Below are 24,543 nucleotides of genomic sequence, written 5' to 3' on the forward strand. Positions count from 1 at the left end.
CAAAATACATTAAATTTACTACAAAAATAAATATCTTATTTAGTACATAAAACAAGGACCTAATATAAATGTTACAAAAAGACTACTGCAGTAATGCTATAATACAAAAATCCATCCATCCATTTTCTGTACCGCTTATCCTCAGAAGGGATAATACAAAAATACGACAGCAAAAATATTACCCGACAAAAATAAAACTACACTGATATTGTAAAAATAATAAAGAAATATGACAAAAATACTCACATGAAAATACTACAAAAATTGTACACAAATACAACTAAAACACTACTTTGGAAATACTTCAAAAATATTTCTACAGAAATACTGCAAAATCACCACTACAGAATTACTGTAAGACAAAAATATTACGAACGAAATACTACCGATAAAGTATTATGACAGAAATACTGCAAAATAAAACTAAGGTAATACTACAAAAAACAAACACTATGGAAATATTACAAAAATAAAAATACAGCAATACTAAAAGAAATGCTATATATATATATATATATATATATATATATATATATATATATATATATATATATATATCTGGGATGGGCTCCAGTACCCATATATATATATATAAATATATATATATATATATATATATATATATATATATATATATATCCATTATATGATTATCTGTACCGCTTATCCTCAGTAGGGTCGCGGGGGTACTGGAGCCCATCCCAGATATATATATATATATATATATATATATATATATATATATATATATATATATATATATATAATGTGTATACATATATGTATACATATATGTCCATCCATCCATCCATTGTCTTCCGCTTATCCAAGGTCGGGTCGCGGGGGCAGCAGCGTTAAAAAGGAAGCCCAGACGTCCCTATCCCCAGCCACCTCCTCCAGCTCATCCGACGGGACCCCGAGGCGTTCCCAAGCCAGCCGAGAGACATAGTCTCTCCAACGTGTCCTGGGTCGCCCCCGGGGCCTCCTGCCGGTGGGACATGCCCGGAACACCTCAACTGGCTCCTCTCAACGCGGAGGAGCAGTGGCTCTACACCGAGTCCCTCCCGGATGACTGAGCTTCTCACCTTATCTCTAAGGGAGAACCCACCCACCCTGCGGAGGAAACTCATATATATATAAAATTCTGCTATGGAAATAGCACTGAAATAATACAGAAATAGTACAATATACGTACTACAAAAACACAACAAAAAATAAATAAATCTACGAAATACTACAAAAATATTCCAGAAATACTACTATGAAAATCGTACAGAAATACTAGTGCAGAAATATTACAAAACAGCGACATTAATCATACAAAAATACTACAGAACTATAAGAAAAACCGGACTGCAGAAATTCTACTAAATACAACTACAGTAATACTACAAAACTTGATATCAAATGAAGTGCTTAAATCAGGGACCTAATATTCATGACCTAGTATTTATATTTATTCCTAAAGGAGATGTGTCTTCAGGATTAGTACCTCGGCAACAATTTTGAACCCAACGCGAGATGATAATCTTTTTATCTCATTCTTATCTTTCAAGTCAAGTCATGTTTATTTGTATCTTTTACTACATGTATATCCTCGAATGCCACATCTAATCTCATCGAAAACACTGTTCAGGACGTATAAATAAAACTAATTTATTGTATTCTTGGCATCCATTTCAACATTATTCAGCCGACTCAAGATCTTATATCCAAGAAATAAAACAATAAATAAGTTCAAAAACACAACAGGATACACAAATCCATTCAAAAACTAGAAAGGCTGTGCTCGATGCCTTCAGGCGCCAAAATATTTTTGGCAGAAATTTCCCTTTTTGACATTTTCACCTCTAGAGTGACCTACATGATTGCTTGTAAAAAGACTGTGATCCTGGAAAAACTTGTTCTGGCTTGAAAGAGTAGAATGTTTTTCTGGGAAAGCTGCTGAGTCAGCAAAACAAAGAGCTTTTTGGAAAGTTTTCTCATCTGGGTTAACCAACCTGACGGCCTGTAAAATATGATGTTGATTTTAAATGTCGTTCTGACCCGATAGTGGAAAGTCTTTCTGGGGAAAAAATGCTGAATGAGGAAAAACAAAATTACTGAGTCGACTTTTTGGGAGCATTTTTCACATATAGGTCAAACCCCTTTATGACTGTCTGCAAGGCATTGTGTTGAAATTGAGTGTTGTTCTGGCCTGGAAGAGGGAAGTTTCTTTATGAAAAAAAAAACAAAAAAAACACAAAAGCTGTGTTGTCTTTTTGGAGCATTTTTCACATCTAGAATAAGCTACCTGACTGCTTGTGAAAGATGGTGTTGATATTCAATGCCGTTCTGGTTTAGGATCGTGGAATGTCTTTCTGGAAAAAATGCTGAATCAATAAAACCCAAAGTGCTGAGTCTGCTTTTTACATGCATTTCTCACATCTATGGCAACCTACCCAACTGCCTGTGAAAGATGGTGGTCATAGCTAATCTCCTTTCTCGTTTTCTTGGGAAGACAGACACACAGACAAACATACAGTATATGCAGTGTGTCACAAAAGTGAGTACACTCCTCACATTTCTGCAAAGATTTCTTCATAACATTTCATAGATCATCACTGAAGAGATCAATTTGACACAACAAAAAGAAGTCTGTCAACAAAGGCCAGGGATTACTGGAAAGATACCCTGTGGTTTGATGAGACGGAGATTCGTTTATTTGGCCCAGATGATGTGAAGCATGTGTGTCGGCAACCAGGTGAGGAGTACAAACATGTTTGTGTCGTGCCTCAAGTTAAGCATGGTGTTGGGAATGTCATGGTTTGGGGCTGCATGAGTGCAACTAGAACTGGGGAGTTGCATTTTATTGAGGGCAACACAAACTCAAGTATGTACTGTGGAATACTGGAGCAATGTTCCAGCCTGACAATGACTCCAAATACGATTGTAAGATGACCAGGACTTTTATAAGGGGGCTAAGGGTAAAAAGGATGGACTGGCCGGGCATGTCTCCAGATCTAAACCCAATAGAACATCTTTGGGACATCCTCAAGCAGAAGGTGGAGAAGCACGAGATATTGGATATCCCCCAGCTCAGTCATGTTGTCATGGAGGAGATGGGAGCATTCCAGTGTCAGCTTGAGGATCTAGTAAAATACATGACCAGAAGGATTAAAGAGATTCGGCAAAATCATGATGGCCACACAAAATATTGAACTTCAAGAACTTATACTTTAGAGTCTACCGCACTCACTTTTGTTACCAGGGATTTAGCTACTAATGGCCGTAATTGGAGTTTTTTTTAGGGGAAATTTGAATTTACACTGCTATAGAAGCTTTACACTGGCTAGTTTTGATTGTGTCAAAGTGATGTTTCTTCAGTTCTGTTCAATTAAACACGCGCACATGCACGTTAACACGCACGCACACGCGACACACAAGTCCTCTGGAAAAAAAAAGTCCAGAAATGAAGTCCTCCTCAACCGGAAGTTTTGACCCTGGCATCCGGAAGTGGAGAGCATCTTACCGTGTGACATGGTGGACGAGCAGCGCCCCTTCCGAGCTCCGAGGCTCATTTGACAGAACATGTTGAAAAAACGGGAAATTCTGGTGAGTTTGGTCGACGGCTCCATCTTTTGGCACTCTTACTTTAAATGGTTTCAGACTACGTGGAGGACGCCAAGTAGACGGACACTGGCATCCTCGTTCGTTAGCTTCTCGCTGTTAGCATGTGGCTAAGAACCGAACCGGCAGTCGGTGGGACGATGTCTTCGCATCTGTTTTACCCGCAAACGCGACGAGTCGCTTCAGATAGCGGTTTTAATCCCTCACGGAGGATGTTAGAAGGGGAAGAGAGGAAGGTACAGGTAAGCTGCGTAGCTAATGACGCTAGTTAACCCGGCTCACCTGAATAGCTTTTAGGCATATTTTAGGGCACCAAATTTACTTTCGTTTAATATACATTTAATTTTATAAATTTTATGTACCACAACAGCGGAAAAACTTGACTTTGGAATACAAAAAATGCTCGATTTGACCTTTGCCTGATAGGTGACGTACCGGACTCTGGGTAGGTTTACTGCAGGTAATAATCGGATCGGAAATGGATTGTTTCCAGTATTCCGATGATGTAAATTCATGCATTAGTCCAATGAAGGTCTTAGTCCTACTGCTAGTTTAATTCACTTGCAGTCAGGGGAGGAAGGTGAACCAGTGCATCGCCAGTCATCATGTAAATACAAAGCTAAAAGTGCATTAAATCAGGGGTCTCAAACTCAATTTTATTGGGGGGCAGTCGGAGTTTAGGTCTGAATGAGGTTGGTCCAAATTTTGTTCTTCCAAGAAATAATTCCACCTATCTCAAACATCGTTTTTCTATTTCCTATGCTAAAAATATCTAAACATAATTAAAAATCAATCATTTAATTATTAAACGAATCTTCTGCACTTAAAGGGAGTGTGTATCATTCAGTGTCACCTAGTGGTAAAAAGTGTAATTCTTAAAAAAAACAATAATAATAAATAAAAAAACACATGGATTATATATGTTTTTTTTTCTTTAACTACTTGTAGGTCGAGAAATTTGTATTTGTTTAACAAAACATACGCCTTACCCCTAGGGAAATTACATCATTGTCTCCCATTTTGCTGTTACAGGTACTTGAAAAAACGAAAACCTGTTGAAAGGCTGGGCAGGGGAAATGGAAGAAAAATCATGCTCTATGGTTTCCTCCCGTAATATGCATTCTTACTTCAAATTTTTAGCACTTATATCCGTTTGCACGACAGAATACATCGACATATCATGGTCAAATAATAATTACTGTTCTTTTACATTTCATATTATAGTGGGGGCCTCAAATTATTATGATATGATCACGAGCTGCAAGATTGAGTGGTTATATTTATTCAATGTTAAAGTTCTTTTTCATTTAACTCTACACGGTCTTGATTTTGTTTTTGAGAATCGTTGATTTTTCTCATATTATGAATATTATTTATACTATTTAGAATGTAATGTCCTACTTTGTGGAGCAGATCCAGTGTGATGCACGCAATTCTCTTGGTAGAGGGCAATAGTGAGATCAAAGATACTGATTTGGTGCACACTTCAGCCCTAACAAGAGAATTAGTGATTGTATTCACAGAGTCGCAAAGTCATAATACACAACGTCTGCTTTAAATACTTTGCATGTCATATTTTTATTCATTGTATACAGCCTAAAAGGCTCCTGAACTAAATTTGACCTGAACCCTACAAAAAGGTCTAAAATCAAATGTTAGAAGCAGTCCAAGAGCGACTGGTTCCACAACATTGTTGCACGCTGCCAATTGTAAACGCCCATTAAGATTCCTACCTCCGTGCACTGATCGTCAGTTGGGGTTTGATGACGACGCCTTCTGGCAAAAGGCAAAGCTCTCACTCACCTTTAAAAAAAATCTGTTTTTGTCGTCAAAATGTTAGGAAATGAAAAAACTTTTATTTATTGAACCTGGCGGCACGTTTTTCTTTCCGTTTTTTTCCACGGATAGGAACCTCACCCAGGTAGACTAAAGGCTCTTGACAAGTTTCAGGGGTCTGATTTTTATTATTATTATTTAAGGCTTTGTCGTTTTTTTTAATTTGGTTTGTTTTTGTACTTCTTGTTCCAGGCCTTGAGTTGATAATATCTTTGACTTTTTGTATACAGAGAGTAACAATGTCTGCATCAATTGCGCCAAGCCCAGCTAATAAGATTCATGGAATCCACCATGGCGATTATTTATGGGAACACCACAAGTTGTTGGCACAGGTTTCCTTCCAAGCCACAAATAGTTTGCGAAGGGCACGCCACTTGGTCTAACCTGAACAAGTTCCATCCACTCGCTGCAGCACTTATCACTAGAATCACAGGGAGGTGCCGGAGCCAATCCCAGCTATCTTTGGGCAGTGGGCAGGGGACACCCCAAACTGGTTGCCAGCCAGTAGCAGGGCACACTGAGACAGACAATTCACTTGCTCTTTGACACCTGGGGACAATTTGAACTTGAAACATTACATGCCATGCATGTTTTTGGAATGTTGGAAGAAACCAGAGCGCCCATAGAAGACCCATGCAGGTACGGGGAGAACATGCAAACTATGCACAGGAAGGCCTGTAACTGAAATTTAACCCTGGACCATAGTGTTGCGTGCAAACCACCTAGCCGCCGTGCTGCCCTTGCACAAGTTAACAGTTCAAAACTTAATTCGACAACTTTTAGGTCTGCAGTTGATATTTGTGCTTACACATCAAAGAGATTTTGAATGCAGGAGGAACTTGATGCCAGCAAATGCTCCATTTTGGTAACGGACCTTTTGTCATGTCTGTTTGTATAGCCCTTAATCACAAGGAGTCTCAAAGGGCTGCACAGACTATTGTAAACTACAGACTATTATTACAACATCCCCTGATCTAAAACCTACACAAGGGCGAGGAAAAACTAAAAAACTTCAACATAAGGAAAATGAAGAAACCTTGAGAAGGAACCGCACATGAGGGAATTAAATCTGAAAGATATGAGAGAGCAGGGGTTTTCATTTCTTAAATATCAAAGGCAGTCAAACGAGTTTGTGACCAAACTGATGGCGTCTGTTGTGTTGCTTTGTTAATGAACATTGTAGCGAACCCTAGTGTGTAAAAATACTTCAATTATTTGAATAAAATAAGATTAATAAGCACAAACACATGTAGTGGCTCATAAACCATACGCTATGTTATACAACAAAATCCCGAATGCAGATTTTGCCACGATAGCTGTTCCCAGTGCGACTTTAGAATAGAATAGAATATACCTTTTTTGTCATTGTTACAAAATGGGTTAACATATTGTGACAACGAAATTGGGCATGGCACTCCAGTTTCATACATTCACAGTGAGGTAAAGAAACCAAGAAGATAAGGAACAGACAAGATAAGGTTATAAAACAAGGAGGATAAGGTTGTAGTTATAATTTACACAATATTTACACAAAGAAATGACGGCATGTAGGATGTTACATACAGTTGGTATCGTAAGGGTTTGTGCAATATGCATTTGGTGCAAAAATAGTCCACATAGTGCAAAAAAATAGTCAACATTGTGCAAGGTGAGCAGTAAACATAGTGCAGTCAACATTGTGCAAGAAACATAGACGTGAGTACCATTTTACGTTCGTATGAGGTAGTGTGTATATAAGAGTTTTCAGTTTTTTGTGCGGTGTGTGTTTAGGGTGGTAATGGCTCTGGGGAAGAAACTGTCTCTAAGTCTATTTGTTTTTGTTTTGTGTGACCTGTAGCACTTGCCGGAAGGCAGCAGGTCAAAGAGGTGGTGGCCGGGGTGAGAAAAGTCCTTGATGATGTTTTCTGCTCTGCTGAGGTAGTGAGAGCAGGCAATGTCTTCCAGACTGGGCAGAGAGTAACCGACGATTTTCTGGGCTGTTTTGATGACCCTCTGGAGCGTTTTCCTGTCTGCTGCTGTGCACCCAGCATACCACACCATAATGCAGTTAGAATGTTAGAATGCTCTCCACTGTGGCTTTGTAAAAGGACACCTGCAGCTGCTGTTTTAGATGATTTTTCCTGAGCACTCTCAGGAAATGTAGTCGCTGCTGGGCTTTCCCTACCACCGCTCTGGTGTTTGCAGACCAGGAGAGGTCGTCGGAGATGTGCACACCCAGAAATTTGAAAGAGTGGACTCTCTCTACACAGTCTTTAAGTCTTTAAGCTAGCAGCAGACATTTACCATACACAGCTAAGCCCAAAATGTGATGGTCATTGGATGAGTCTCATCATTAATACATCTGGTTCTTTTTTTTCTGTTTCCTTTTCAACCACTCATATAATCCACCTGGCAATGGGTTATGGCTCGCCCGTATTGTTATTGTTAGCCTCGTTTTCGTATTTCAGTGTCACTCGTTTTCTACAGCTGCTCATGCAAGTGAACGTTGCCAAGTTCTGAGCTTAACTATCGCTCTGCTGTGCTGTTATCTAACAGAACATAGTAAATAAGCAACAAAAAAAAAATAAAATATCTTTTTATATCTTGCCTTCCAGCTTTCGCACACGGATGCAGAGTGCGGTCAAGATGACATAATGGTCCCCGTGCTGAGCTCTAAAAAAGCCAGCGAGCTGCCTGTCCAGGAGGTGGCATGTGCCCTGCAGGTATGGTACCTAAAGATCTGCAAAGATGGCGTGCATATGTAAGCTTTCTACACTGTTGCGGGCAGGCCAACTTCCAGTCCGGGCTGAGCGAGGACGAAGTGTCTCGCCGCAGGATCTACCACGGCTGGAACGAGTTTGACATCAGTGAGGACGAACCGTTATGGAGGAAGTACATCTCGCAGGTAGCCGGGAAATCCTTTCAATCATCCGCTGGCGTGTCTTGACGTCATTGTTGTGCCCCCACAGTTCAAAGATCCTCTGATCCTGCTGCTGCTCGCTTCAGCCGTCATCAGCATGCTAATGCGGCAGTTTGACGACGCCATCAGCATCACGGTGGTACGTAGCCCCGGTGCACCCGACTCTTAGCACTAGCACTCACCGCGATGTCCGCCACTCCCCGCAGGCAATCATCATCGTGGTCACAGTCGCCTTTGTCCAGGTCAGTCTGAAGACGTCAAGCCCATGTTTGGTGGGGAAATGTTGATTTTTTTTTTTTTTTTTTGCTCTTGTCATTATTTCTGGCAGGAGTATCGCTCCGAGAAGTCCCTGGAAGAGTTGCGGAAACTGGTACCGCCGCAGTGTCACTGGTATGCTTGTGGCTCCTTTTTATTTTACCTCTTTGTTACCCTGAGGTAACGTGTGCCATGACTCGCTTTTGAACAAAGCACACAATCCCATCCTTTTTTTTTTTTTTTAATCGGGAGTCCCTTTCGACGTTCCCACAAAATGGCCACAAACTGACTTGTCATTTTTACAGACTCCAGAAGGAATATGCCCAGTTGGTACAGAGCTACAAATAGAATGCAGTATTATCGGCGTGCTTTCTAGCTGCTGAACGAAGGCAATCTGTCACACATCTAAAGCTTTCTAAATTTTTTTCCTGACGTCGCGCAAAGATTTTCATGAAGTGGAAAAATTAACGTGAGGCAGACAGAAAGTTAGGCACCCAATAATGTAGCTTTTCTTAAGTCACCCAACATAGATTGACATCAGTAGCACTTTTTAAAGCTCCATTGTGTATGATTTACTAAACCCTGGTGGTCTAAAAGCACTGTTTGTGTAAAACAATATGAATTAAATATATATGTAAAACACATATACCATCTCATTAACATGAGTCATAGTTAAAAAAAATCTGTAATGATATTTCAAAACTCGAAGAAGCTGACACCATCTTGCTACTACCTAAGCCAGAATGAGGACATGGATTGTCCTTGTGCTGCTTTTATCAAACATCGGCCACCCATGTTAGCCACTAGGCTGCACGCTATGGCTTTTCAGTATTGCTATTGTTTGATGCTCCATGTTGCTGTGTCCCTTTTAGCTTTTCCATTTTGCTGTTGAATTTTGCTGCTTCCACCGGATTTGACCAACTCCAGAATTTGAATAATTTAAGCCACTCCGGGTGTATCTATCTCACAGTCTTTTGTGGTCACACACTAGTTTTTATGTCCTGATGCTGGCTGACATTCTCGCCAATACAAGAAAATGAAAATAGGCTTGGGAGTTTTGCCAAGTGATGTCTTTCGGGATTCTGTATTTTGTCTTCTTCTTAAGCGCACACTTCAGCTACAAGCACCTAGTGGTAAATTATGACATACTGAAGAACGAAAACATGAAACGTTTGAAAATTAACAACATAGAAAAATAGAAGATCCCCAGAAAAAAATGTGAGCGTTGAGCACTCCGGGGTGGCAGTAGCTTAGGAGGTAAAAGTGCTCGTCTCGGTATCAAGAGGTCGCAGGTTCGATTCCCGGTCCCTCCGTGTTCTATGTCCTTGGGCAAGACACTTCATCCCTAATGCCCCCGATAAGCGGGTGGTTGCCTTGCCTTGCATTGCTGACACTGCTATCGGTATGCGAGTGTGTGTAAGTGTGAAGCACATTGTGAAGCGTCTTCATTGACTTGAAAAGCACTATATAAATGCAGACCAATGCTGCTTTCAGCATCCGCGAAGGTTGTCTACAGCACATGCTGGCCAGGGAACTGGTGCCGGGAGACACGGTGGGCCTGGCGGTGGGAGAACGCGTCCCGGCCGACTTGCGCCTTTTTGAGGTGAGTACGCCCGAGCTGCCCCAAGCCCACCACACCTCTACTGACCCTCTCCACAATGCGGCAGGCTAGCGAGCTCTTTGTGGATGAGTCCAGTCTGACAGGGGAGACAGCACCCTGCTCCAAATCCACTGCACCTCAGCCAGTAACTGGCAATGGCGACATGGCCTCTCGCTCCAACATCGCCTTCATGGGCACGCTGGTGCGCTGTGGAAAAGCCAAGGTAGATAACATCTGACCTACAGTATTACGCCAGGGCCTACTAGTGTGCTGTAAAACCTTGTTTAGTGTGCCATGGGAAATTGCCCAATCTTTGGAATAAGCACACCATTGCTCAATATCGTTGGCTTTTTCCAGTGATCAACAGAGTAACTAACAGTCCTCCATATCACTGGTTGGAAGACGATGATTTTTTTTCTTTTTATTCACTATGCTGATGAGGTAGTACAGTATATTTAATAACTTATCATGTATGAGTAAGTTGCTTCCAATTCAGTAAACCTTATCTGTAACAGGGTTAACTCTTTATGGTTTCACTACTTTACGGATTTGCATCATGCATTCTGATTGGCTAAACGGTCTCCCCACTTATTATTATATGATAAAGCAGTAATTATTTATTTTTAAAAAAAGACGTTATACATTACTTGTATTTGTTAAATGCTTGAGACTGTAAAAGGGTTTGTTCTTTGGTTTCAGTGCCTAATGGATAATTTAATTTGATGGCTATTGAAGAAAACATTATGGTCTCTTCTTCATGGATTTCAACTAACGCGGGCTCTAACTCCCGCGGTAAACGGGATTACTCTACACAGTAAAATAAAATATTTCAAATAAAGTTAAGGTCTTTTAAATATGTTTTACAAAATTGTGAAAATTGTGAGAACATAGTTGATAAGTTTCATGTTTAGTAGATACTCAAAATAAGGAAAGAAGACGTTGATGGATTTTGAACTTGCAAGGAGAAAACGGAGAGCAACTTCAGATGAGAAATTCCAATCTAATCTAAAAGCCTTTCAAAGCCCTGCGACCTTTTATTTTTTAAAATCTTTTAGGTTACAAAAGCAAATCTGACCTAAAAGGGTGTTGAAATAAAAAAACTTCAACATGATTGGCCAATAGTGACAATGAGGTAATAGTCAAAGCAACAACCATCAGTGCACATAAATAATGTACTGGCATCATATATCCCCTTAACAGGTGTACAATATTCATAACAATAAACTTGAAAAAAATGTTTCTCCTGCAGATAAATTTTGCTCATTGTATGTGTGCGCAATTTCTATAAGGAAAAAAATTGAGTAAAACTTGATAAACAGGTTTAAAATATAGTAAAGTGCCAAATTATAGCAAAAAGGAACCAAAATGAATTAAATGTACCACGTCATGATCACAAATCATAAGAAAAGCTTCAGATAACATGATAATGCGAATTAATTTTTAATCACTCTTGATGAACGATATTACTCGAGAGATTTTTTCAATGAATAAAAAGTGTGCCTTGGCTCCAAAAAGATTGGGAAACACTGACATGGCATGTGCTCACTGAAATCCGAGGTTGCTAACGCCTCCTCCCCTGCAGGGAATTGTCATCGGAACGGGCGAAAACTCTGAATTCGGTGAGGTATTCAAAATGATGCAGGCGGAAGAGGTGCGTGATAAATTTCTGCTCGCCCGAGTTGGATTGGCGATCTCATACCTTATTTTGCTGTTTGTGGGCGACAGGCTCCCAAGACGCCGCTGCAGAAGAGCATGGACCTGCTGGGCAAGCAGCTGTCACTCTACTCCTTCGGCATCATTGGTCAGTGGCCGATCGATGTTCCGTGTAAAGGGGGGGGCTTGCCGCCCTCACCGTGCTTTGTCTGTTTCCTGTAGGGGTCATCATGCTGGTGGGCTGGCTGCAGGGCAAGAGAGTCATGGACATGTTCACCATCGGCGTCAGGTAGCGACCACGGCAAGCTTGTCTTGCTTTCTATAGAGAAACAATCCTGCCATATGTAGTAATAAATGTATAAAGTAAATACAAATGTATGCCATAGAAATTTCAAGTCCATAACTCAGAAATATGTCATGCTCTGTAACCTTCGTTTGCCAGTCATTGTAAAATCGAGCTGTTGAAAACAAAGAGAAAACAAAATATGGGTCACCATGGCTAAACTTTTCCATTTCTGCCAGTCTGATGTGAAAATTGGGGTTTCATGGCTCCTCAATTTATCAGAGCTCTTAATTGGGTATAGACTTTAGAGAAGTTTTTATAAGTAGCCTAGCCGCCGTTTCACCCCTCAAAACTAACTGCCCTGTGTTTGTCCTCAGTCTGGCAGTAGCGGCCATTCCCGAGGGTCTCCCTATTGTGGTGACCGTCACGTTGGCCCTGGGCGTCATGCGCATGGTAAAGAAGAGGGCCATTGTGAAGAAGCTTCCCATCGTGGAAACTCTCAGTAGGTCTAAGCGCCAGGGCAGCATCAGCGCCACCTTGCGAATGTGACAATGTGACATATGCTGACAGGCTGCTGTAACGTTATCTGCTCTGACAAGACTGGAACGCTGACCAAAAACGAGATGACTGTCACGCAGATGTTCTCTTCGGATGGACTCCACGCAGAGGTAGAGGACTGCCAGTTTCCTTCTTTTCTTCTTTTGTTCGTCTGTTCCTGTTTTTGTTATTTTGACTCTACTGGTTCTTCTTGTTGTTTTTTTCTTTTCCTCATTCTTTGTTTTCCTTTTTTCGTCTTCACGTTGGTATCTTTTGTGTTGGATTTCTGTTGGTCCTTCGTTGTTTTACTTTTTCTTGGACTGCTCCTTCTGCTTTGGCTCAGTTTGACTTTTCCAGGGAAGATGATAACTTATTTATTCCCCCAAATTGTCAAATGTGATCTGGGGATTAGATTCAGATTCAGATCTACTTTATTGTCATTCTAGTACACGTGTATACAGAACGAAATGTCGATACATCTGACCCGCACAGTTTCCTCAAATGTACAGATATAAGTAAGAGTTGTATTGTATTATGGCTACGTATAGTATTTTACCATAGTGCCGATAGTGCAAGAGGAGTAGCTAACCAGATGTGCAAAATGGGCATTCAGGTTAACAAGTCAGGTAAACAGTAACATTAACACTGTAACAATAACGCTGTAAGTACAATAGTGCAGAGAGCAAATGTGCAAGGAGTGGCAAGCTATAAAGAACTGCCAGTAGTGCAAAAAGTCAGATTAGCAGCAGTTAAGATTTAGGTTAACTATATGTTAGATTGACCATTTAACAGTCTAATGGCCAGGGGGACTAGACTACTGCGGAACCTGGTGGTCCTGCACCGCACACTGCAGTACCTCTTCCCAGAGGCTAGCAGAGTGAACAGTCCATGAGTGTTTCAATTTTCTTGTGAGATGTAAATCTTTGCAGAATTTAATGCCTGATATATTCCATTTTGTGGTTCAGGTGACGGGCGTGGGCTACAATGGCAGCGGAGAAATTTTAGCCGACGGGGAAATCGTCCATGGCTATTCCCATCCCTCCCTCAGCAAGATTGTGGAAGTGGGTCTAAGCTATCTCAGAAGGCTAAAATGATAAGTGATGGATGATTGCTGTTTGTTTTTTTTTCTGCGCATGGCATTCAGGTGGGCTGTGTGTGCAACGACTCAGTCATCAGGAACGGCACGCTGCTGGGGCGGCCCACCGAGGGCGCTCTCCTGGCCCTTGCCATGAAGGTAGGGCGAACCGTGGAGTGGAAATGTATTTCCGGAAATGCCAGCCTTTCTCAAGCCAGTTTGTGACCATGCCTCCTCTTCAAGATGGGCCTGGAAGGAGTTCAGCAGGACTACGCACGTCTAGAGGAGCTTCCCTTTACGTCCGACAAGAAGTGGATGGCAGTCCGCTGCATTCACAGAACGCAGCAGGTACGGCACGCCTCAGTGAAAAATGTCAGAACCACTAACCTTGAGTTGATGCCAGGACAAGGCCAGCGTGCTGTTCGTGAAGGGTGCTTACGAGCAGGTGATTAGATTCTGTAACTCCTACAACAGCAGAGGAAGCACCTTACCTCTCACACAGCAGCAGATGGAGCTCTACCAGCAGCACATCAGCTACATGAGCACTGCCGGCCTCCGAGGTCTATTGCTGACCCACCCTCTGCCCATACCAACAGCGGTGGTTGGGCTGACCCACTCCCTTTTTCTGCTCAGTGCTGGCGTTCGCCTCCGGCTACCAGATGGGATCGTTGACTTTCCTGGGGCTGGTCGGCATCATCGACCCGCCCAGGTCTGGGGTCAAAGAGGCGGTGGGCACGCTCCTCAGCTCTGGCGTGGCCATAAAAATGATCACCGGCGACTCACAAGAGACTGCCGCCTCCATAGGTTCGACATAGGCCGCCACCTTTCCTCTGTGGACTGTTTGTTGAGATCTCCCTTTTTTTAAATGGGTCTGGTGGTGCCCTCCACTGCTAATACCAATTGTTCTGCTTCAAAATCTTAGCTAATGACCACACACTTTTCCAATTGCTAGCGCGTACGTTTCCCCCCACGACTGTCAAGTCACATTTATTTTTATAGCCCTTGATCTCAGAGCGTCTCAAAGGCTGCACAGGCCAAGATTAGAAAAACCCTTTAGGATGGTCTATGCATGAGATAATCCTCCTTCCAGTCTGACCAATCCACAATGGATGTCTATTGGGCACCAATAGACAAAACATAGTTAACATCGGCAAGAAAAAAAGGTAAGAACTGAAATTGAAGTCCAAGACTGCAATGACGCAGCTTTCTATCTCAGGTCAACTGGGCAATGTAGATAATGATGACATGTTTCAGGTCCAGGTTTTCGTATTGGTCCGTTTACTCATTCTTTTTCTGCCTTCTCCCACATTTTGTCTCCAGCCAGGCAGCCAGAGAGAACGGAAAATGAAAACTATGGGGTCTGCATCAATCATAAGCTATAGAATATAAGTATCTCTTAAGTCTAGATTTAAACACTTCCACTTAGGTTTCAGGTCTTATCTCAAAGGGCAGAGCATTCCAAAGCACCAGATATTATCTCAGAGGTCACAGCATTCCAAAGCACAGGGCCCAAATAGAGAAAGCTTTTGAGGCCTACAAATATTTATATTATGAAGTTTTAAGTAGACCAGCGTTCTCTTAGCGGAGGCTCCTAGACCCCTGTTGCGCGATAGAAGAATAGCCAACTATGATGTTGTTGCTTCTTCCCTTCTGCACATGTCACTGTTCACATTGAGAAATGGTGAACTTGTAGAGGTCTTGCATGTTGCATTTGTCTTCTTTCACGTGCAGCTGTCTCACACAAATGCAAACCTGCTGTGACAAGCTACAGCAACTGAGCCTTTTTCCTATATGCCATGCAGCCAGCCGTCTGGGCCTATGCTCCAAAGGAGGCGAGTGTCTGTCGGGTGAGGAAGTGGACAGCCTGGACCTTCAGCAGCTCTCACAAATCGTCCACAGAGTAAGTTGGACGTCATAGCCGTGCTTAACCTAGGAGGGTGCCACAGAACTTGTTTGTTTGTGTACAGATCACCGTCTTCTACAGGACCAGCCCCAGACATAAGCTCAAGATTGTCAAGGTGAACACGCACGCAAACACACTTGTGCATCGGAAAAATATGATCTAAAGTGTCGTGTCGGTGCAGTCTCTGCAGAACACGGGCGCAGTGGTGGCTATGACGGGCGACGGCGTCAACGACGCAGTGGCGCTGAAGGCAGCGGACATCGGCGTGGCTATGGGCCGCACCGGGACTGACGTCTGCAAGGAGGCTGCAGACATGATCCTGGTTGACGACGACTTCAACACCATCATGTGAGTGAGGAAACTCGAAAAAGGGATGAAAGGGGACATCGTTTCTCACGCAAGTCCGTTTTCAACCCTGCTAATAGGTCGGCCATTGAGGAGGGCAAAGCCATCTACAACAACATCAAGAACTTTGTACGCTTTCAACTCAGCACGTAAGTGGTCATTGCCCTCCTTATCCTTATTTTTTTTTCCTGCAGATGTGAATAAATTAATGGATGCATGATAACCTTTTCCCCCGCTGATAACTATTGATATCTTGCTCCAGGAGACTGATACCGCAATTATTTTTTGACTGCGTCTTATATTTTTGGGAAGTATCTAATTGTTGTGTAATGTGCTTCTTTATTTTGTTTACAATCTAAACAATCGTTTACAATCTATAACATTATAGAGCTTCGGTATACAAGAGTCTTGGGGAGACCAGAGCTTGGCTTTATTAGTCAGTCAATTGGTCAATACTTACTTTGTCAGTTATAATTTGAATGACGAAATATTGTATTGAGATCCAGGTATTGTAGAAAGTGCATGATAATAGCTGTGTTTATGACAAAAGAAAAGACATCACTTGTAAACATTATAAAGCATAAGTGTTTCAAATCTGAATGGCACACATGCTTTGGTTAATAGTTACATACCATCCATTCTTATCCAGTCTATCTCAAATCAAATAAGTTTTCTGTCTTCTCTAGTACAGCATTTAAACGATTGCTGGATTAGTAATGAATTTTATTGATGCCCTTTTATATTTCCTCTTCAATTTGCTTTCTTTTTTGATGGCAGGAGCATTGCAGCACTGACACTCATTTCCTTGGCAACGCTGATGAATTTCCCTAACCCGCTGAACGCCATGCAGATCCTGTGGATCAACATCATCATGGACGGGCCGCCTGCCCAAAGGTTGGTGATACTGACGTTTATTGAAACTGAAGGAAATCTATGGGAAATGGGAAAAAACGTCTCTCATTTTGTAAGTGGTGGCATGGATGTTCCTGTCGCAATTTCCTGATGGAAGAGGTACAAACCTTGTGTTTCTCGGGTGGCAAGGATCCGTGTCGATGGCCTTTGCGCTCCTCTTGACTCGGCCCACATAAACGGACTCCACGTAAGAGAGGGGGCAACCCACGATGCCCTCTGCAGTCTTAACCAACCTTGCCATTTGTTTCCTCTCCTGTGCCCTGCAGCCTTCATACTACACAGTCACGTTAAGGCAGAGGATGCTCTCGGTTGTTGCTTTGTAAAAGTTGAGGAGCAGCCGAGGAGAGAGACCAGCCGGTTGTAAGTGTCCTAAGGAAGAACATTCTTTGCTGAACCAAGGCGACATGTGTTGGTAAACCAGGAGAGGTCTGATGTGATGTGGAGGCTCTGGAACTTGATGTTGTCCACCTTTTCCACCATTTCTCCAGCCAGGAGGAGGGTGGTGTGGTCAGTCTTTCTGGACCTTCTGAAGTCCACTATGACCTTTTTGGTTCTCTTAGTGTTCAGCACTAGGTTGTTTTCTGAACACCACCATGAGAGATGTTGTAATTTCTCTCTCTATTGTGTGCCATTGTTGCCTGAGATAAGACCCACCACTGTAGTGTCGTCCGCAAATTTCACGACTGTGTTGGTTAAATTAATGACAGCACAGTCGTGAGTAACTAGGGTGAAGAGGGCTGGGCTGAGCACACACACCCATCTCGGGTGCCCGTGCCGAGGTACAGAGTGGATTATGTCATCTTCCCAATTCTCACCACTTAAGGGCTGTTGGTGAGAAAGACCCTGATCCAGGCAGACCCTCCAGGTGTAGCTTCAACGCCAGCTTGTCTGGGATGACTGTTGAAAGTTGAGCTGAAGTCACAATCAGCTGTCTGGCATAGGTGTTTGGCTGCTGCAGATGGATCACAGTGTTGTGCAGAGTGATGGAGACCCCATTCTTTGTGGACCAATTTCTCCTGTAGGTGAACTGGAGGCTGTCGAGGTCTGTGGGGTTGAACTCTCTGTTGTACTTGAGAAGAATCCACTCAAAGCACTTCATTATCACCAGGATAAAAGTGAAAGGCCTGTAATCAGGACAGGTGAGGGATTTCTTTAGTCCTGGGATTATAGTGAAAGATTTGAGACTCACAGGAACCTCTGACTGATGTCCAGGAACACTCCTGGGCGCTGGTCAGCACATGTTCTCTAGGTTCAGCCTGACACTCTCCTGAAGTTGGCATGGAAGGATTGGAAAACACTTTTTCAACTGAAAAATTAATTGTTTGTGCTGCCATGATGAATCATGATAAAATACGTACTTTTTCCCGGAATAGTTTCTGAGATTCTATATTGTGTTGGATTTCAGCCTAGGTGTGGAGCCAGTGGACCGTGCAGTGATCCTGAAGCCGCCCCGCAACGTCTCGGACAGCATCATCACGCGAGGCCTCCTCGTCAAAGTTCTTGTGTCTGCCTTCATCATTGTTTGCGGGACGCTCTTTGTCTTCTGGAGAGAGGTGGGTACCACCCTCTTTCAGCCCTCCCGCCAATTCCTCTTTCTCACGCCTTTTGTTTGCAGCTGCAAGACAACGAGATAACTCCCCGAGACACCACAATGACCTTTACCTGCTTCGTCTTCTTCGATATGTTCAACGCGCTCAGCTCGCGCTCACAGGTAGGCCCGCCTTCCTCGCCGCTTGGGTGTTTGGCTTCTTCCATCTGATTCACCATATGTCGTGCGTTGACAGACGCGTCTGGTGCACGAGATGGGCTTGTGCAGCAATCGCACCTTCTGCCTGGCCGTGCTGGCCTCCATCATGGGCCAGCTGCTGGTCATCTACTTCCCACCGCTTCAGCGCGTCTTCCAGACCGAAAGCCTCAGCCTGGCTGGTGAGCGGAAAACAAAAGGCTATTACAAGTATATGGAGGCGTGATTCTTCCACATGTGGACATAAATGTATAAATACATACCGTTAAATAGCTATGAACACATAAATAAATCATTTAAGACTTAAATTTATGACATCAATGCAATTTCTGCATTTTGTCCTTTTTTTTAGTTTGCTACTTTGTTTTGTATTTTTGTTATATATATTGTCACAACAAAATTGTATTCAAATAAGGAGACAGTCCAGTTGCCTTAGCTCTTCACCTATTGGTTGATAAACCAATCGGCTATAGGTGAAAAGCTCAGCTAGTTTGCCTAGCGCTCTCATTTGAATATTTTATTTTGAGGAAACACACAACAAATATGACAAAATAGATGACAGTCAATGGCAAAATACACTACAAAATACAACAAATCAAATGACAAAGACAAAATATACAAGAAAATGCATGTCAAAAAATAAAAAATGTTAGGACAAAAAAGTACAACAATATAGAACAAAATATCCGACAATATACACAAGGTACATGATAAATTAAATGTCAAAATACACAACGAAGTACACGAATTTATGAAAAAAATAGATTACAAATACATGACAGCACACACAACAAAATCACAACAAAATCATTAAAAAATACAATACATAAACTATATCAAATTATAAGACAAAATATGTGACAATATATACAACAAAATAACTTACAAAATGGATAAAAAAGATACTCCACAAAAATTTAAAAATAGACCACATAATACACTACCAATTAGCCCACATAAAAAACCGACAAAATACATTACAAAATAAATCCCAAAATAAATAAATGACAAATGCATAAATAAATCAATTGTCATAAGGTATTGTGTAATTTATTTGTGTTGCTTTATAACTTCATTTATTTCTACATATGTCAGAATCAATCCTCCACAGAAGTAGGCACTTAGCCGCGCTCGTGACTGCCTTGTTTTTTTCCCTCTAGATCTTCTCTTCCTGGTAGGGCTGACTTCGTCCGTCTGCGTGGTGTCGGAGGCCATCAAGAAAGCCGAGCGCTGGCGCGGCGTCACCAGGAGGTCGCCCGCAGACGCTTTCCATCAAGTATGATGCCAACATGCCCAGCGAGACTGAGACGGCAGGCTGGCGCTCCAGCTGAAGGACCAAACGTCTCTCACCATTCCTGCTCTGTCTTATTGCCGTTTTGGTGACCCGCAGCAATGTCGCCGCAGAGATTTGGCGCCAATCACAGGCATAGTGGACATCGGCTGTATGAAAACTGACGGCGGTCCATATTGTTGTCCTGTGACAGTGGACAAAAGTTGAAAACGATGAGGCACTCTGATCTCGGTGACTGGGACAGCGCCGACGTTCTGGCTGCACCACGAGCATCCTCGGGTCCGCTCGGAGGGCGAGCTTTCACCCGCTCGCCTTCTACTTTCCAAAGGACGAGGGACGGAAATTAATAAGATTTTTGTTCCTGTGTCAATTTTCTTTCAATGAACTCTTGAACGAGGCTCTCGGCCAATCGGCAAGCTTTGAAGGTGCACGCGTGCAACATTTCTTTTTATTGACAATCCCCCATTCGCACATTTCTGCTGGTTTTGCTCAGGGTTGGGTTTTCTTTGTTGTTTTTTAAAGCCCATGGTCTAAAATATATATTTGGTGGAGGCTCCTGTTTTAACACTACTGATTTTCCTCCCATGAAATAAATGCTACATTTGTTTCTGCATTGTGCTTTGAATATTTTGAGTGACTGATGTTTGGTGTCATGGTGCAAACCTTTTTCGTTTTCAGCATCATTTTCTTTTAGGAGAAATGGTTTGTACAGGCGCTTGAAATCCTTGAAAAAGCTTGAATTTTAATGTTGTGTTCAAGGAAAGTGGTTCGATTTTGGGTGAAGTGCTTGAAATTGTTGCCATGTTTCTCAACAAGTCTGCTTAAAGATATTGCAGACTGGTAGCGCCGCATTGCCATTGCATCTCTTCCCTCATTATTAACAGCAGCTGATATGGTGTGAATGGTAATGTCTTGTGAAGCAACAGTGCCCTCTACGGGTCATGGACTGTTGCATGCTACACCTAAACTTGGCTCTATAAAATGCGTATTCGTGCAAGGGAATCTGTGGGGCAAATAAGTATTGAGTCAACTACTGTAATTGTGCAAGTTCTCCCTCTTGAAATATTTGAGAGGCCTGTAATTGTCAATATGGGTGAACTCCAACCATGAAAACCGGAATATGGAGAAAAAAAACAGAAATTCGAATTGATTTTTAAATAATTTTTAAATCAAGGCAGAAAATATGGATTTGGTCAACACCAAAAATTAATCCCAATACTTTATGTGCCCTTTTTTGGCAAAAAACTGAGGCAAAATGTTTTTTGTAACCTTTCACACAATGTTGCTGGTACTCTGGCTCATTCCTCCATGCAGATCTCCCATATAGTAGTAAGGTTTTTGAACTGCCGTTGGGCGAAACGGACATTTAACTCCCTCCACAGATTTTCATTGGGGTTGAGATCTGGGGACTCCAGGACCTTGAAATGCTTCTTATAAGCCACTCCTTTGTTGCCTTAGCAGTGTGTTTGGGATAATTGTCATGTTGAAACACCCAGCCATGTCATCTTAAATGCCCTTGCTGATGGAAGGTGATTTCACTCAAAATCTCTTGATAACTGGCCCCCATTTATTCTTTCCTTTACACAGATCAGTCGTCCTGGTCCCTTTCCAGAAAATCAGCCCCAACGCATCATATTTCCATCCCCATGTTTCACAGAGTATATGGTGTACTTGGGATGCAATTCAGTATTATTTTTCCTCCAAACACAATAACTCGTGTTTCTACCAAAACGTTGTATTTTGGTTTCATCTGACAACACATTCTCCCTGTTCTCTTCCTGATCCTCCAAATGCTCTTGAGCGAACAGCAGACAGGCCTGGACGTGTACTGGCTTCAGCAGGGGGACATGTCTGTGAGTGCAGGGTTTGATTCCCTGGTGTCACATTGTGTAACTGATAATAGTTTTTGTGACTGTGGTCCCAGCTCTCTGTAGGTCATTTACTTGTATCGTGGTGGTTCTAGGATTTTTGCTCATCGTTCTTGCTATTATGTTGACATCACAGGGTGAAATCTTGCATGGAGCCTCCGATTTATGGAGAATATCAGTGGTCTTGTATGTCTTCCATTTTCTAATATTGCTCCCAAAATTGTATTCCTTACACCAATCATTTACCTATTGCAGATTCAGTCTTCCCAGCCTGATCTACAATGTTGTTTATGAGGTCGTTCAGCAACTCATTGGTCTTGGCCACAGTGGAGTTAAGAGTCTGACTGACCGAGGTTGAGGACATGTATCTTTTATACCGATAAAGATACCATGAATACAGGTAACAAGTAGAACCAATTTTGAAAGTCTATCTATCTACCTTGGTCATATCCCGCAAGAGGGGTGACCGACAGCAAGACACACATATACAATAACAAAGAAAATAAAAGGGAAATAAATAGCAAAAATTAAATAACCGAGTACTCTCTTATCAACACGCTTTTGAAAGTCAAATACTCATTTTCCACTCTAATTTGGAAGTAAATTCTTTAAGAATCAAACAATTTGATTTTCTGTTTTTTTCCCCATTCCGTCTCTCATGGCTGATGTTTACCCATGTGGACAATTGAAGGTGTCTCTAATCTTTTTAAGAAGGAGAACTTGCACAATTGGTTGTTGACTTGTTACTCCTTTCCCTCCATTGTACGTATCAGTTATGGCCATTAATAATGGGCCATGCAAAAAATGAAGGTAGAGTTTTCCAGTGGTAAATTGTATTTGGGAAGAATTTCCTGCTACTCCAAATTTAGGCTACGTATTACTGCATTTGTAGCTTAACACCTATATAGGGAGAGATTTGTCTCCAACATTTACACCTGTATTATTTAAATCCCTAAATTGTTTGTGATTTACTCTAGATCTGAAAATCATACAGGTATATCTTGGTAAATGCACATGCAATTGCATATGTTAATTGCAGATATATTTGTGGCGCTGCAAAATACACCTCACACCATCTTTTAATGGTACTGGACAAATTGGGAAATTGGCCTTGAAAGTCAAAGTGCCTAAGTCTGGCCCTGAAAAGGATGTACGAATCATGAGAAGTTTGTTCCCCTTTCTCTTTGTAGGTTTAAATGTTTGCTTTGAAGCACTAAAAAAACCATTTCTCGTTGCTTATTGGATTATAACACTTAAACCAGGGGCCTCGCACTCAATTGATTTGGGAATAATATTTGTGTTTGCTAGTCGCTTTGATTCTCCATAGTTTGTAATCTTAGTTTGCTTAATAGCACTAGTTTTTAGTTGGATTATACACTAAAATGACATTTAGTGGTCAAATATTAGATGATACCTTGAAGTTAGCAGGCCCACCAAGTGTCCGAGCTCATTTAAAAAAAAAAAAAAAACAGCATCGATATTTTGCAAGATGATCGTCTCATCACTTTTGCTCTTGACAAAAAAAATCTTTTTTTCTGTATCCAAATTTACACTTTGTGCCGCTCATCAAATTTGAGCTGTTGAAGGAATTCCTAATACAGGTGGAGGGGAAGCTTTTTGACCTAAAGAGCCGAAAAAGCTAAAATATTTCAATCGGTAAGAGAGAGAGACAGAGCCACACACCGAATATTTTAAGACCAAATTTATCAAAACTGCCAAACCCGTTTTCCAGACAAAAGCTAATTCTTCAGAGCATTTTATTTCTTGGTGTGACGTCAGAGCAGGGGTGTCAAAGTCAAATGGACGGAGGGCCAAATAAAACATTTGGCTACAAGCCGAGGGCCGGACTGTCCAATCTTTACTGAAACCAAGATTTAACCTACTGAAAACACAACAAATATATTACAATATGATTGGATAAATAAAGCAATATTTTCTTATGACTCTGTCAGTCATTTTTAATTTCAGCAGGCACAAAATACAAATGTCCTTTATATAAAAAACTCATAACATATCTCATAACAACAACTCATAACCATTTTCTATCATTCAATCATCTGAAATTATTAAAAAGAAATATTGCCTCGAAATACAATAAAATAAAGTGCAAAAATCTCTTGTTACTTAAAACCAATAGCAATCAACACACTGGACCTCATCTGTCCTGCTCAAATGTACATTGACTTTCCTTTCTGTGCTTTCTCTGGGTTAGTGTGAAAAAAAGGAATTACTGATTAACAAATAATAACAATCAAAAGTCATTTTCTCTGCTAAATAGGAGACAATTTTATCAAAAGACTGTTGTCCACATCAAGATCTATTTTCCATGAAAAGCCGAAAAACAAGAAACACTCCCAGGACAGAGTCGGCAAACAAAAACAACATAGTCAACATAGACAATAAAGCTTTAAAATTCCCGAGGGGAACAACAAAAAACAAGACCTTCTTTATGTGCATATTTAACTTTTAAACTTGAACGGAGTAAAAACTTCAAATGTGTAATTGCACAGGAAACATTACTGTATTATTACTGTATTTACATACATTTATATACAGTACTGTATTACTACAACTCTACATTACTTGTTTGAGGCGTGTGTTTTGTTTCATGATGCCGTCTAATATTATACTCTTTCATCACCGCCACACTTTCTCCACATAGCAGACACACAGGTTTTCCAGCTACCTCCGTGAACATGTACTCCAACTCCCACCTTGTTTGAAAGCCCCGGT

At 41.6% G+C, this 24,543-nt stretch overlaps 1 protein-coding gene and 1 long non-coding RNA gene across 3 annotated transcripts; one reads left to right on the top strand and one right to left on the bottom strand.

The window, feature by feature from the left end:
• The first annotated feature begins 3,461 nt into the window (after window positions 1–3,461).
• On the top strand, window positions 3,462–20,001 carry atp2c1 (ATPase secretory pathway Ca2+ transporting 1). 2 transcript variants are annotated; one of them, XM_088326645.1, is made up of 27 exons: window positions 3,462–3,594; window positions 8,040–8,147; window positions 8,213–8,329; window positions 8,394–8,483; window positions 8,551–8,586; window positions 8,673–8,734; window positions 10,094–10,202; window positions 10,267–10,422; window positions 11,782–11,850; window positions 11,925–12,000; window positions 12,075–12,141; window positions 12,513–12,637; window positions 12,706–12,803; window positions 13,638–13,733; window positions 13,817–13,906; window positions 13,991–14,095; window positions 14,151–14,307; window positions 14,381–14,551; window positions 15,550–15,647; window positions 15,715–15,765; window positions 15,832–15,998; window positions 16,076–16,144; window positions 16,773–16,889; window positions 18,313–18,460; window positions 18,523–18,618; window positions 18,692–18,833; window positions 19,812–20,001. In XM_088326645.1, the coding sequence occupies exons 1-27, from the start codon at window positions 3,571–3,573 to the stop codon at window positions 19,931–19,933; spliced, it is 2,766 nt and encodes a 921-aa protein (XP_088182771.1). In that variant the 5' UTR covers window positions 3,462–3,570; the 3' UTR covers window positions 19,934–20,001. The 2 variants fall into 2 exon arrangements, with proteins under 2 accessions (XP_088182771.1, XP_088182770.1); XM_088326644.1 differs by lacking the exon at window positions 3,462–3,594 and adding an exon at window positions 3,652–3,851.
• LOC148371994 (uncharacterized) lies at window positions 16,705–18,805 on the bottom strand. The gene is made up of 4 exons (XR_015849510.1): window positions 18,266–18,805; window positions 18,103–18,174; window positions 17,015–18,031; window positions 16,705–16,926 (listed from the first exon to the last, which is right to left on the bottom strand). It is a non-coding gene; the product is annotated as an uncharacterized LOC148371994 (long non-coding RNA).
• Window positions 20,002–24,543: the final 4,542 nt, after the last annotated feature.

Source organism: Urocampus carinirostris, chromosome 2 (assembly GCF_059441175.1).
Source record: "Urocampus carinirostris isolate Australia breed hairy pipefish chromosome 2, RoL_Ucar_1.0, whole genome shotgun sequence".
NCBI classification, from domain to species: domain Eukaryota; kingdom Metazoa; phylum Chordata; class Actinopteri; order Syngnathiformes; family Syngnathidae; genus Urocampus; species Urocampus carinirostris.

What these genes read in the sequence shown, in the direction of transcription:
- atp2c1 (XM_088326644.1), top strand. Translation starts at nt 3,714, where the DNA reads ATGTGGCTAAGAACCGAACCGGCAGTCGGTGGGACGATGTCTTCGCAT. An exon ending in ATAAGCTCAAGATTGTCAAG is followed by an intron (nt 15,766 to 15,831) that starts GTGAACACGCAC and finishes GTGTCGGTGCAG; the next exon opens with TCTCTGCAGAACACGGGCGC. An exon ending in GACGGGCCGCCTGCCCAAAG is followed by an intron (nt 16,890 to 18,312) that starts GTTGGTGATACT and finishes GTTGGATTTCAG; the next exon opens with CCTAGGTGTGGAGCCAGTGG.